General features: G+C 35.9%; 1 protein-coding gene across 3 annotated transcripts in view; it reads right to left on the bottom strand.

Annotated features, from left to right (window-relative positions):
* Positions 1-16261, bottom strand: part of ADAMTS20 (ADAM metallopeptidase with thrombospondin type 1 motif 20) — a 195624-nt gene that overhangs the window by 141049 nt on the left and 38314 nt on the right. For all 3 annotated transcript variants that reach the window (XM_007168333.2, XM_057557413.1, XM_057557412.1), the window contains exon 4: positions 13-272. In XM_007168333.2, coding sequence (XP_007168395.2) covers positions 13-272 — 260 coding nt within the window. The remainder of the gene's footprint in view (positions 1-12; positions 273-16261) is intronic.

Raw genomic sequence — 16261 nt, 5'->3', positions numbered from 1 at the left:
AAGTTTACTTACAATTGACATTAGTGTTAGTACGTAGTGCTGCAAATTTTGTCCATGATGATGAACCATTTTAGCATCAGCTGTAACCATAACTTCCACGTATCTTGGATACGATAAAAAACGTTTTTTCCTGGAATGTAATTGACTTCTTTCATCTTCCAATGATATATTTTTTGAAGAGTCTCCTAAAACTATTTCCTCCTTTATATTAAGATCTTCATTCATGTTGCTGTAGTTATGAAAGGGTAAAGTGGTTTTCTTTATTTGACTTTCTGGTGGGAGAAGAATACAATAACGTGGAGTCATTAAGTTGGAGGTGACTCAAAATACTGCACAGAATAGAATAACCAAAAATATTGAATACTTACACATCTGCTTCCAATATGAAATAAAAGGACAAAAAGAAATTATTTTAAAGTGTTATACCATATTATCATAAGCATTACTACTCACAGTAATATAATGTTCACATTTTCATAGATTGCACTAACAAAACTGTATATAAGTCTTATTTTAACAGCTATGACTATTCAAAACATATATTAACCACTGGGCAGAAAATAAAAACAAATCAAGGAGAACTTATTTTTTTTCAGTAGGTAAATTGGGTCCTCAAGCCACTGATTGCATCTAATCTCATTACAGAGAAATATTTTGTAGGATGAAACTTCATAAAATACAGAAAAGAAACATATTTTTTGTTATACAACATGTGAAGAGCACCAACAGAAAATGAACCCATATAACAATAGACAGCTTTTCAAACCCAGAAAGTCAAATGTTGATATAAATTGTATAATACTTGATTATATAAGATACCTGATTACTTTTATTACATTTATTTATATATAAATACAGTATTAAAACTGCTGAAACATTAGGGATTATAATGGCAACTACTTGAAGTCCTATGCATTTATAAAAGTCACTTCTAAATTCTTATTTGTGCTAATGGAAAAAAATTCATAGGCAGCAAGAGTGTTTGTCCTATTTCCTTCTCTTTAAATTTATTCCTCTACTGTCTTTCTTATTTTTCTCTGATAATTGTTTAGTGAAACTATTTAGAACAGAAAAGTGGACCAAAGAAATCAGGTAAGAAGAAATAAAAGGTGCTGAATAGCTCATAAGGAAAATCATCAATACCACAACAATCAAGATTTAGTTGTACTATAAAGATAAGACAAAATATAAAACTATATTACAGGGGCTACCCTGGTGGCGCAGTGGTTGAGAATCTGCCTGCCAATGCAGGGGACACGGGTTCGAGCCCTGGGCTGGGAAGATCCCACATGCTGTGGAGCAACTAGGCCCGTGAGCCACAATTACTGAGCCTGCGCATCTGGAGCCTGTGCTCCGCAACAAGAGAGGCCACCATAGTGAGAGGCCCACGCACCGCGATGAAGAGTGGCCCCCACTTGCCGCAACTAGAGAAAGCCCTCGTACAGAAACAAAGACCCAACACAGCCATAAATAAATTAATTAATTAATTTTAAAAAAAAGAAACAAAAGTCCTTGAACAATGTTTCCACAGATGAACTACTTTTTCTAATTCTTAAAACCATCCTGCCTTTTAATGTTACTATGATCTTAAGTTTTAAAATTTATCTCAATGGGAGATTGTGGGAACCTGGTAAACTGAAGATACATTCCTAAAACTTTGTCCTGCCATATTTTTCCTAGGGTGATTCAACCACCAAAATATCCATGACTAATTATTAGACCCTGGAGAAGATCCCAGATATATCTGATGAATACAAATCTCAGATTTATCAGAAAGAAGCTAAATATTCATGTTTTGATTTATTTTTTCATCCACTTCATTCATTCAAAATAAACTTTCATTGAGTACCTACTCTATGTCAGCAAACATTTAGAAACTGAGGAGCAAACAGCATCTAATAAGGCTTATACTCTCGTGGGAAGAGAAAAAAATTAATGAACACATATTGAAGCACTTAAAGTTACCTCAAATTTGTTTTCAAATAACAATTCAACCAAAAGACAAAAAAAGTGACTCAACCTTACCAAAATGGCTAAAACTTAAAAGACTGATAATACCAAGTGTTGGTACAGCCACTTTGGAAAACGATCTGGCAATTTCTAAGTTAAGTTACACGTGTACCCCACGGCCCTGCAATTACAATCCTAGATACATACCTAAGAGAAGGAAAATATATGCCCACAAAACACTTGTATAAGAATGTCCATAGCATGACCAGCATAGAGACCAATGGAACAGAATAAAGAACCAAGAAATAAACCCTCACATATATGGTCAAATGATCTTTGACAAGGGTGCCAAGGACACTCCATGGGGAAAGAACAGGCTCCTCAACAAATGGTGTTGGGAAAACTAGATATCTCCATGCAGAAGAATGAAATTTGACCTTATCTTACAACATATATAAAAATTAACTCAAAATGGATTAAGATCTAAAAGAAAGACCTAAAACTTTGAAACTCTTAAAAGAAAACAGAGGAAAAGCTTCATGACAGTGGGTTTGGCAATGATGATTTGGATGTGACACCAAAGCACAGGCAATAAATGCAAAAAATAGACAAATGTGACTACAAACTTAAAAATGTATGTGCATTAAAGAACACAATCCACAGAGTGAAAATGCAACCTATCGAATGGGAGAAGATATTTGCAAATCATATCTGATAAGGAGTTAAGCAGGTAATATACAGAAAATATACATATATATATATATAAACTCTTACAACTCAATAAAAATAACCTGATTTCTTAAATGGTAAAAGAACTTGAATAGACATTTTACTGAAGAGAATATAAAAATGGACAACAAGCATATAAAAAAAGATGCTCAACATCACTTATCATTAGAGAAATGCAAATCAAAACTACAAACAGATATAATTTCACACCCATTAGGATGGCAACTATTAAAAAAAAAAACCGAAAATAAGTGTCAGTGAGGATATGGAGAAATTGGAACCTTTGTGAACTGTTGGTAAGATTATAAAATGGTGCAACCGCTATGGGTAACAGTATAAAAGTACCTAAAAAATGTACATATAGAACTACCATATGATCCAGCAATTCTACATCTCAGTATATAACCAAACAAATTAAAAGCAGGGTCTTGAAGTAATAGTTGCACATCCATGTTCATTGCAGCATTATTCACAACAGCCAAAGGGTGGAAGCAACCCAAATATCTATTGATAGATAAATGCATAAATGAAATGTGGTATATGTATAAAATGGATTATTCAGCCTTAAAAAAGGAAATTATTTCATGCTCTGACATGGATGAACCTTGAGGATAGTATGCTAACTAAAAATGAGCCAACCACAAAAATATAAATCCTGTATGATTCCACTTACAAGGTATCTAAAATGTCAAAATCATAGAAACAAAGTTGAATGGTTAGTTACCAGGGCCTGTCAGCATCTCACTACCTGAGATAGCTCCCAAAGTCTGTCCAGCCTGGGTGCTAAGAAATCAAACATCTCACTGGCTAACAGTAAGTTAAACAACACATTTCATGAAGCACTATGTCTTGAAGGAGTCAGACTGATAGTAAGTTAGAATAGATGGTTCTGTGCAGGCTGAAATAATGAAAGAAACAAATAGAATTCCAAACTGGAATGAAAACACTGGATATAGTAATATAGCACAGAGAAAAAAAAGTCTCTAGAACAAAAGAATATATAAATTTTAAATTTAAATTCAATTCTGGAGTAATTAATCAATTAAAAAAGGAAAAAAATAGCCAATATCAGGATCCTATAAACACTAAGAAGATATTATAAACAACTTGATGCAAAAAAATTCAGAAATGTTTTCTAGAACATTTCTGAAAAAAATACAACTTATCAAAACTGACCCATAAAGAATTAGAAAGCCTAATAGCCACATAACTTAAAAAAAATTGAACTCTAATCAAAATCCAGTCTCAAAGGGCTTCACCAGTAAATATGATTAAACATTTAAAGAAGAAATAGCTCTACTTTCTCAAATACTTTTCTAAGAATTTTAAAAAAAGAGGGAGAAAGATCCCAAACATGTTTTATGAGGATTTTAAATGACGATATATCAGAATATCTTCAAGATCTTGGTTTTTATTTTTAAAAAAGGACTCTTTAGGACACAAAAAATATTAACCATAAAGACTATTCATCTGAGTAAGTTAAGACTTTGAATTTGTGTTTACCACTATGGGAGTAGGAGAAGGTATCTGCAATAAATATAAATAAAGGGCTTGAGGAGTCAAGATGGCAGTGTGGAAAGATGCAGAGTTTGTATCTCCCCACAATTAGGGTGCCTGCCGGATGCTGGTAGGGGACCCCGACGCCCAAAGAGACAGGAAGAACCCCCAAGCAAACTGGTAGGACGTGGGGGCACTGAGCAGGGAGGAGAAGTGGAGGCCGGACAGAACCAGTGCCTCTGAGGGGTGACTGAGAGGGGGTAGGGGTTCCCACGCCTGGAGGGACCCTCAGGGGCTCAGATTGGGGGGAACAGACCCAGCGTCTCCCCTGCCCAATTGGCCGGGGAAGTCTGCCCGGCTCTCGGGCCCGGTCCTATGCCCTCAGAGGACCCCTCCTGCCTGGGTTGGTCCTGGGGGCATAGAAGGGAGGACAGGAGAGAACAGGAGAGGCAGGAGGGAAGGGTCCTCCAGGACCAGAGGAGTAGGAAAGGAGCGGAGGGCATTTGCCCCACCCAATCAGGTATGGGGAGCCTGTTGAGTTCTCAGGCCAGTCCCCCACCCTCCAAAGCCCCCTCCAGGCCATATGGGTCGTGGGAGCATAGGAGGGTGGCCAGGGAGATCAGAAGAGGCAGGTGGGAGGGGTCCTCCAGGACAGGTGGAGCAGGAGAGGAGCTGAGGGCATTATCCCCACCCACTCGAGCCCAGGAAGCCTACTGGGCTCCCTGGTGGGGTCCCCCACCCTCTGAGACCAGAGGTGGGGGGGCACACCTGGGCCTCTTCTGTTCTGTTGAGCCTAAGCCCCACCCCCCCACACCCCAACCCACCCCTGCCATTTCCAGCCCTGTGGGTACTAAGCATATGCCCCGCCCACTGCCCAAACCTCACCCCTGCTTAGGCCCTGCCCTCCACAGCCAAGGCCTTTTTGACTTTTTCATTTTCCTCCTCTTCTTTTTTACTATTGTGGTTCTGTTTTACCTTCTGGTTGTTGTTTCATCTATATTTTTATTTTTATATTTTTTCTAACGTAGCTGGGTATTTTTTTGCACCCCCGTGTGGCTTGCAGGATCTTCATTCACGAGCTGGGGGTCGGGCAGAAGCTCCTGTGGTGGGAGCTCCAAGTCCAAACCACTGGACTACCAGAGAACCTCAGACCCCAGGGAATATTCATCGGAGTGAGGTCTCCTGGAGGTCCTCATCTCAGCACCAAGATCCAGCTCTACCCAACAGCCTACACACTCCAGGGTTTGAAGCCTCAGGCCAAACAACCATTAGGACAGGAACACAATCCCACTCATTAAAAAAAAGAGAAAAAAATAAAATTAGACAGCAAAAAAAATATGTCACAGATGAAGGAGCAAGGTTAAAATCTGCAAGACAAAATAAATGAAGAATAGGCAATCTGCCTGAAAAAGAATTCAGAGTAATGATAGTAAAGATGATCCAGAATCTCGGAAAAAGAATGGAGGCACGGATGGAGAAAATATAAGAAATGTTTAACAAAGATCTAAAAGAACTAAAGAACAAGCAAACAGAGATGAACACCACAATAACTGAAATGAAAAATACACTAGAAGGAATCCATAACAGAATAACTGAGGCAGAAGAATGAATAAGTGAGCTGGAAGACAAAACGGTGGAAATATCGGTGAGGAGCAGAACAAAGAAAAAAAAAGAGAAAGAATTGAAGACAATCTCAGAGACCTCTGGGACAACACTAAACGCACCAACATTCGAATTATGGGGTCCCAGAAGAAGAAGAGAAAAAGAAAGGGTCTGAGAAAATATTTGAAGAGATTATAGTAGAAAACTTCCCTAACATGGGAAAGGAAATCGCCACCCAAGTGCAGGAAACACAGAGAGTCCCATACAGGATAAACCCTAGGAGAAACACACCAAAGCACATATTAATCAAACTAACAAAAATTAAATTGAAAGAAAAAATATTAAAAGCAGCAAGGGAAAAACAAAAAATAACATACAAGAGAATCCCCATAAGGTATCAGCTGATATTTTCAGCAGAAACTCTGCAGGCCAGAAGGGAGTGGCAGGATATACTTAAAGTGATGAAAGGGAAAAAACCTACAACCAAGATTACTCTACCCGTCAAGGATCTCACTCAGATGTGACGGAGAAATCAAAAGATTTTCAGACAAGCAAAAGTTAAGAGAATTCAGCACCACCAAACCAGCTTTACAACAAATGCTAAAGAAACTTCTCTAGGCGGGAAACACAAGAGAAGAAAAAGACTCACAAAAACAAACCCAAAACAATCAAGAAAATGGAAATAGGAACATACATATTGATAATAACCTTGAATGTAAATGGATTAAATGCCCCAACCAAAAGACACAGACTGGCTGAATGGATACAAAAAGAAGACCCACATATATGCTGTCTAAAAGAGACCCACTTCAAAGTGAAGGATGGAAAAAGATATTCCATGCAAATGGAAATCAAAAGAAAGCTGCAGTAGCAATACTCATATCAGATAAAATAGACTTTACAATAAAGACTGTTACAAGAGATAAGAAAGGACACTACATAATGATCAAGGGATCAATCCAAGAAGAAGATATAACAGTTATAAGTGTTTATGCACCCAACATAGGAGCACCTCAAGATAAGGCAAATGCTAACAACCATGAAAGGGGAAATTGACAGTAACACAATAATAGTAGGGGACTTTAACACCACACTTTCACCAATGGGAAGGTCATCCAAACAGAAAATAAATAAGGAAACACAAGCTTTAAGTGACACATTAGACCAGATGGACTTAATTGATATTTATAGGACATTCCATCCAAAAAACAACAGAATACACTTTTTTCTCAAGTGCTCATGGAACATTCTCCAGGATAGATCATATCTTAGGCCACAAATCAAGCCCTGGAAAATTTAAGAAAATTGAAATCATATCAAGCATCTTTTCTGACCATAACACTATGAGATTTGAAATTAATTAGAGGAAAACACTGTAAAAACCACAAATACATGGAGGTTAAACAGTGCACCACTAAATAACCAAGAGATCACTGAAGAAATCAAAGAAGAAATTTAAAAATACCTAGAAACAAATGAAACAGAAACACAACGAACCAAAACCTATGGGACACAGCAAAAGCAGTTCTAAGAAGGAAGTTTATAGCAATTCAATCTCACAACAAGAAACAAGAAAAATCTCAAATAAACAATCTAACGTTATACTTAAAGCAACTAGAGAAAGAAGAGCAAACAAAACACAAAGTCAGTAGAAGGAAAGAAATCATAAAGATCAGAGCAGAAATAAATGAAATAGAAACGAAGAAAACAATAGCAAAGATCAATAAAACTAAAAGCTGGTCCTTTGAGAAGATAAAAAAAATTGATAAACCCTTAGCCAGACTCATCAAGAAAAAAAGGGAGAGCAAATCAATAAAATTAGAAATGAAAAGGAGAAATCACAACTGACACCGCAGAAATACAAAGGATTGTAAGAGACTACTACAAACAACTATATGCCAATAAAATGGACAACCACGAAGAAATAGACAAATTCTTGGAAAGGTACAATTTTCCAAGACTGAACCGGGAAGAATTAGAAAATATAAACAGACCTATCAAAAGTAATGAAATTGAAACTGTAATTAAAAATATTCCAACAAACAAAAGCCCTGGACCAGATGGCTTCACAGGTGGATTCTCTCAAACAATTAGAGAAGAGCTAACACTGATCCCTCTCAAACTCTTCCAAAAATTGCAGAGGGAGGAACACTCCCAAATTCATTCTAAGAATCCACCATCACCCTGATACCAAAACCAGAAAAAGATATCACAAAAAAAGAAAATTGTAGACCAATATCACTTATGAACATAGACGCAAAAATCCTAAACAAAATATTAGCAAACAGAATCCAACAACATATTAAAAGGATCATACACCATGATCAAGTGGGATTTATCCCAGGAACGCAAGAATTCTTCAATATACGCAAATCAGTCAATGTGATACACCATATCAACAAATTAAGGAAAAAAAAATATGATCATCTCAATAGATACAGACGAAGCTTTTGACAAAATTCAACACCCATTTATGATAAAAACTCTCCAGAAAATGGGCACAGAGGGAACCTACCTCAACATAATAAAGGCAATACATGACAAACCCACAGCAAACACCATACTCAATGGTGAAAAACTGAAAGCATTTCCACTAAGATCAGGAACAAGACAAGGAGGTCCACTCTCCCCACTCTTATTCAACATAGTTTTGGAAGTCCTAGCCATGGCAATCAGAGAAGAAAAAGAAATAAAAGGAATACAAATTGGAAAAGAAGAAGTAAAACTGTCACTGTTTGCAGATGACATGATACTATACATGGATAATCTTAAAGATGCCACCAGAAAACTACTAGAACTAAACAATGAATTTGATAAGGTTTCAGGATACAAAATTAATGCACAGAAATCTCTGGCATTCCTATACACTAATGATGAAAAATCAGAAAAAGAAATTAAGGAAACAATCTCATTTAACATTGCAACAAAAAGAATAAAATACCTAGGAATAAACCTACCTAAGGAGGCAAAAGACTTGTACTCAGAAAACTCTAAAACACTGATGAAAGAAATCACCAGATGACATAAACAGATGGAAAAATATACCATGTTCTTGGATTGGAAGAATCAATATTGTGAAAATGCCTATATAACCCAAAGCAATGTACAGATTCAATGCAATCCCTATCAAACTACCAACGGCATTTTTCACAGGACTAGAACAAAAAAATTTATAATTCGTATGGAAACAAAAAAGACCCCAAATAGCCAAAGCAATTTTGATAAAGAAAAATGGAGCTGGAGGAATCAAGCTCCCCAACCTCAAACTATACTACAAAGCTACAGTAATCAAGACAATATGGTACTGGCACAAAAACAGACATATAGATCAATTGTACAGGATAGAAAGCCCAGAGATAAACCTATGCATATATGGTCACCTAATATATGACAAGGAGGCAAGAACATACAAAGGAGAAAAGACAGACTCTTCAATAATTGGTGCTGGGAAAACTGGACAGCTACATGTAAAAGAATGAAATTAGAACACTACCTAACACCATACACAAAAATAAACTCCAAATGGATTACAGACCTAAATGTAAGACCAGACACTATAAACCTCAGAGAAAAACATAGGAAAAACACTCTTTGACATAAACCACAGCAAGACTTTTTTTGACCCACCTTCTAGATTAATGGAAATAAAAACAAAAATAAACAAATGGGACCTAATCAAACTTAAAAGCTTTTGCACAGCAAAGGAAACCATAAACAAGATGAAAAGACAACCCTCAGAATGGGAGAAAATATTTGCAAATGAAACAATGGACAAAGGATTAATCTCCAAAATATACAAACAGCTCATGGAGCTCAATATCAAAAAAACAAACAATTCAATTAAAAAATGGGTGGAAGACCTAAATAGACATTTCACCAAGGAAGACCTACAGATGGCCAAGAGGCACATGAAAAGATGCTCAACATCACTAATTATCAGAGAAATGCAAATCAAAACTACAATGAGGTATCACCTCACACCGGTCAGAATGGCCATTATCAAAAAATCTAGAAAAAATAAATGCTGGAAAAGGTGTGGTGAAAAAAGGAACCCTCCTGGACTGCTGGTGGGAATGTAAATTGATACAACCACTATGGAGAACAGTATGGAGGTTCCTTAAAAAACTAAAAATAGAACTACCATAGGACCCAGAAATCCCACTACTGGGCATATACCCTGAGAAAACCATAATTCAAAAAGAGACATGTACCACAGTGTTCATTGCAGAACTATTTACAATAGCCAGGACATGGAAGCAACCTAAATGTCCATCTACAGATGAATGGATAAAGATGTGGCACATACATACAATGGAATATTACTCAGCCATAAAAAGAAACAAAATTGAGTTATTTGTAGTGAGGTGGATGTACTTAGATTCTGTCATACAGAGTGAAGTAAGTCAGAAAGAGAAAAACAAATACCATATGCTAACACATATATATGGAATCTGAAAAAAAAAATGGTTTTGAAGAACCTAGGGGCAGGACAGGAATAAAGACATAGACATAGAGAATGGACTGAGGATACAGGGGAGGAGGGGGAAGCTGGGGCAAAATGAGAGTAGCATCGACATATATACACTACCGAATGTAAAATAGTTAGCTAGTGGGAAGCAGCAGCATAGCACAGGGAAATCAGCTTGGTGCTTTGCGATGACTTAGAGGAGTGGGACAGGGAGGGTGGGAGGGACACTCAAGAGGGAGGGGATACGGGGATATATGTATACATATAGCTGATTCACTTTGTTGTACAACAGAAGCTAACACAGTATCGCAAAGCAATTATACTCTAATAAAGATCTATTAAAAAAAATAAATAAAGGGCTTATATGCAGATTATATAATTAACCACTGCAAATAAGAAATAAGACAAAAATAAGGGAGACTTGAATACCTCACAAAAGACAAAAGTCAAAGGCAATAAATATATGAAAACAGTGCCAAAAAATTATTGATAATCAGGGAAATGCACATTAAAACACAATGAAACTTGACTATTTACCATTCCAAATGGCTAAAATGAAAAATATTGAAAATAACAAGGCATGGTAATATAATGTTATTACCACGAGCCTCTCGTATACTACTGGACACAGTTAAAAGTGGCGTATTCACTTTGGAAAATTTCAGTGGGGCCAGAAGGAACTGGGATAGGTCACATAGCTTCATGCAAAAAAGGATATAATTATTATTTACTTTTAATATCAGCAAGTATCAGGTGTGTGTATATACAACTGTCAAAATAACCACATTACCAAAGGAAAAAGATACTCAGTAGAACTTCTAATTTCAAAAGGGTGGGGGATGACTTAAGAAAACTCAGCAAAAGTAAGGAAATGGAGAAAAAAGAAATCAGAATATCATTAATATGAAATACAAATAACACAATATATTGGTTATTATAAGCCGAGTACAGATGACCCTTGAACATCATGGGTATGAGCTGTGTGGGTCCACTTATACGTGGATGTTTTTCAATAAATAGGTACTATAGTATTATGACCTGCAGTTGGTTGAATCCACGGGTGCAGAACCACAGATATGGAGAGCCAACTATAAAGATACATGCGGATTTTCCACTGAGCGGGGGTCAGCACCCCAAACCCCCGCCTTGTTCAAGGATCAGCTGTACATTTCTGACAAATTTATTTGTATTAATTAATTTAATAGTGGCATACAAAATAAGTACTATTTTTTTAAAACATCTTTATTGAAGTATAATTGCTTCACAATGGTGTGTTAGTTTCTGCTTTATAACAAAGTGAATCAGCTACACATATACACACGTTCCCATATCTCCTCCCTCCCGCATCTCCCTCCCTCCCACCCTCCCCATCCCACCCCCCCAGGCGGTCACAAAGCACCAAGCTGATCTCCCTGTGCTATGTGGCTGCTTCCCACTAGCTATCTATTTTACATTTGGTAGTATAAATGTCCATGACACTCTCTCACCCTGTCACATCTCACCCCTCCCCCTCCCCATATCCTCAAGTCCATTCTTTAGTAGGTCTGTGTCTTTATTCCCATCTTGCCACTAGGTTCTTCATGACGTTTTTTTTTTTTTTCCTTAGATTCCATATATATGTGTTAGCATACTGTATTTGTTTTTCTCTTTCTGACTTACTTCACTCTGTATGACAGACTCTAACTCCATCCACCTCATTACAAATACCTCCATTTCATTTCTTTTTATGGCTGAGTAATATTCCATTGTATATATGTGCCACATCTTCTCTATCCATTCATCCGATGATGGACACTTAGGTTGCTTCCATGTCCTGGCTATTGTAAATAGAGCTGCAATGAACATTTTGGTACATGACTCTTTTTGAATGATGGTTTTCTCAGGGTATATGCCCAGTAGTGGGATTGCTGGGTCCTATGGTAGTTCTATTTTTAGTTTTTTAAGGAACCTCCATACTGTTCTCCATAGTGGCTGTATCAATTTACATTCCCACCAACAGTGCAAGAGTGTTCCCTTTTCTCCACACCCTCTCCAGCATTTATTGTTTGTAGATTTTTTGATGATGGCCATTCTGACCAGTGTGAGGAGATACCTCATTGTAGTTTTGATTTGCATGTTTCTAATGATTAATGATGTTGAGCATTCTTTCATGTGTCTGTTGGCCATCTGTATATCTTCTTTGGAGAAATGTCTATTTAGGTCTTCTGCCCATTTTTGGATTGGGTACTATTGTTAATCCCATTTTATAAATGAGGAATCTATAATATAAACAGATTACAGAATTCACATAAACAGTTAATCATTGATAAAGCTGAAAACGAAAACAGATAAAACTAACTAAATAGTTCATAACATAATAAAGGTAGTTTAAATTTGCCTATCAAAAAGCAAAAGCTTTATAGAATTGGGTTAGTAAAATCCAGCCCTATGTAACTAATAAGTAGCACATCTAAGATTTAAATCCTGGGGATCTGGCTCCAGAGTCAGTGGTTTTAACCACTAAAACATACTGCTTGACAATGAAGGTTAAAGGAAAAAAGAAAGAAAACCATAATTTAACAACAAATACAGTGTTATCAGTACAGATCTCAAGAGTTTAATCTCTATAGCAAATGAAATAATGATAAGAATATTCTAGAGGACTCTGTCAAAATCATTGAATAATTTAGAAGAAATCTAATTTCATAGTTCAACACACAACAGTATGAATCTATTTTGTCACTATAAATGACAAAAGTGGAAAAATTAAAATACAACGTATTTTTATATAGCTTAAAAGCTAAAAGATATATACTTTAAGAAATATCTATGGATGTAATAACACTACATGAAAAGCAAAGCAATGACAAACATGACATTCAGAATGATGCCTCAAGTGAGGGGAGGTAGGTGGATGAATGAGAGGGTGGGTGACAGCGGAACTGTGTGGCCATGTATGAGCTGTTATCCAAGTCCTATATTTCGTATTGGTTCATAGCTTCATGACTTGTGTTATAGTATTAACAAGTTCTTAACAGTAATTTACACAACTAACTGCCATTAAAATAATAGGACAGCTCTCATCACTATCATACAGTATTGTTTTGGTAATGTTAAAGCAGTAAGACAATAAAATGAAATATACAGAATGAATATTAGGGAGAAAGTTTTCTTCACTATTGTTTTGATTTGATTTTGCAAATATAATTTTGCAAAGACAAATGGCTTTGGTAACTAAAAAAACCAAGAGACGCAACTTAAAACTTTTAAAACCAAGAATCCTCAGCACAGGAATAATTCAACAACAGAATGTTATGCAGCTGTGAAAAAAAAAAGAATGAGGTCTATGTGGTTTTATAAGGAAGGATGTTCATGATGCATTTTTAAGTAAAAAGTGTAAGTGGCAGAACAATATGAATAGTATGTTCTCATTTTTGTGAAAACAAACTTTCACAAAATATTGATATATACTCATAAAATTTTATAAAATGAGCCAAAAAGATATGGAAGTATGTACCTCAAACTTTTAGCACTGGTCATATGGATAGGTGTGACTGAACAACTATTAAATTCTTTCATTAAATCTCAGTGCCCTTTAAATCATTATAATGAATTTGTTTACTGTTTATTTCAATTACAATATTATTTTTTAAAACAGTACCTATAACTATTTTATAGGCTAAATGTTTTATCTCATTACCTTTTTTCTGATATTTATACTTAAGGAGTATAACAAATAATGATAACGTAACCTTTCCAAATACCCTAAATAAATGGGCATTATTCAACGTTCATTTGCCAATTCAATTACATCGTTTCTATGCAATGCTCGTCTATGTTCCATTGACTCAAATGTTTAAACTACGTCTTGTCCTTTATTAATAACAAGTGTATTGTGACCCAAAACTAATTTAGACCAAACCACCACATCTCAAACATCATCCAACAATGATAATCTACTTACTAGAACATAAAATACTTAAAATTACATCCGTGAATATAACCCTTAAAACAGCATAGTGTATTCTAGAATGCAAGGAGATTAAGTTATAATCTATAAGAATATAAACTACTAAAAAATTTGTCAAACAATAATGAAATTAGAAGACCATAATTTGACTTGCATGTCTTACTGGCACCTCATACTCAAAATATATAAAAATGAGGTAATTTTCTTTTCCCATTCCCGGTTTCCCCATTTGTATTAATGTGAACAATAACTTCCAAATACTATACTGACGCTAAATTGTACACCACCATTGCGCTCTTCCTATCCTTCCTTTACCCTTTGCATCTGGTCACCAAGTTTTGCCACTTCTCCTTCAAAACGCTCCCTGTATTGCTCCTCTTGGCAACAATATTGTTGCCTCTAACTTCATTCAGGTCTTTCTCACTTTAGAGCAACACTGCTGGAATCATAAATGCAAAATAAGAATCAAAGAGTCTCCAAATGGTCCCACCATCTTCAATCTCTTCTCCCTCCCATTCATCCTTCAGTGGTATCCAAAAAGATTAATTTTTAGAAACATCTCTTTTATCTCACCCTTATTCAAGGAATTACAATGGATCCTCATCGCCCATAAGATGAAGTCCAAGCCCCTGCCCATCAGCCTACCACTAAACACCGTCATCCCCACTACCATCAAGCTATACCCTCCCTAAAGCCTGGGAACACTGCTGGGTAATGTGTTCTGCCCTTTGTATGTGCTCAACAAATGTTCATGGAAAGAAGGGAAAAGGATTAGGAGAAAGAAAATGAGGATGATAGAAAGTTGGGGGTGAGATGGAAAAAAGGAAGACAGAAGGAGAGAGACAGAAGAAAGGAATACGCTGAAGAACAAGACAAAAGATTTATCAGACCAGAACATCAGAGAAGGGGTAATACTAATCATGATGTACAGCAGCAGCTATTCAAAGACAAGAGGGATTGCCTTTGACTTTCCTAATATCAAGTACAACATTCACTCCAGTCTCTGTGCTGAGGCTGGAATTGATACTCATGCTCTGTATTTGACCAGATGAGTAAACAAATTTTATACTTCTCCAATAGCACCTAACCATCCATTTAAAACATGATGGCATGAAATCAAATGAAGCTTATTCTAGACCATCAACATTTCAAACTACCTGTTAAATACCCAGTAGCACTCCCAGCTCAAAGAACTGGGTGTGCCTTGAAATAAAGGATGACCATAGCAGGTATACTGTGAAATCTAAATTATATTTTCTCATGGTTTAAACTGTTTTCTGGATCTATTAAATGTCCTATGTTGCAACCCTATTGAGTTTTCTTATTAATACTACTAGCAGCAATAATGGCAAACATAATACTCAATGACTGCTTACAATGTACCAGGTACTTATACATTTCACATAAATTATCTTATTATTAACAATAACTTTATAAGGTAGGTATTGTGATTATCTTCACTTTATATATGAAGACAGTGAGGAACAGGAGGGTCAAGTAAACTGCCCAGGCTAACATAGCTTATAAATATAATTCCAGAGCATATTTTTTAATAGTAGTATTCCATAACATAAAAAGTTATATAAATCTATAGCTCTCTGATTTGTCAATATTAGAAATCTCAACTACTATTATAGAATTGTGGCACTTAGATTATGAAATATTTTATAGTGCTTTATTTCAAAACAGTTCACAAGTTAATAATTAGAACTCCACCTACTAGTAATTCCATAACATAAAAACTTATAAAAATCTATAGTTCTCTGATTTGTCAATATTAGAAATCTCAACCACTATTATAGAATTATGGCACTTAGATTATGAAATATTTTATAGTGCTTTATTTAAAAGCAGTTCACAAGTTAATAATTAGAACGCCACCTACTAGTAATAAATATGCAGAAGATTATGGACTTGCCTGCGGCCAGCTGAAACCTGAAATATAAAAGAATCATTACGTCATTAGTCCTCATTGCATCCCTGAATCAGCTACTATTACAGTACACTTTTTAAGACAGAGATGTGACACAGGTTACATAAAATTTCAACAGCCACCAACTAAATCA

Source organism: Balaenoptera acutorostrata, chromosome 11, assembly GCF_949987535.1.
Source record: "Balaenoptera acutorostrata chromosome 11, mBalAcu1.1, whole genome shotgun sequence".
Classification (NCBI taxonomy): Eukaryota; Metazoa; Chordata; class Mammalia; order Artiodactyla; family Balaenopteridae; genus Balaenoptera; species Balaenoptera acutorostrata.
This window is presented reverse-complemented; position numbering and strand designations above follow the sequence as displayed.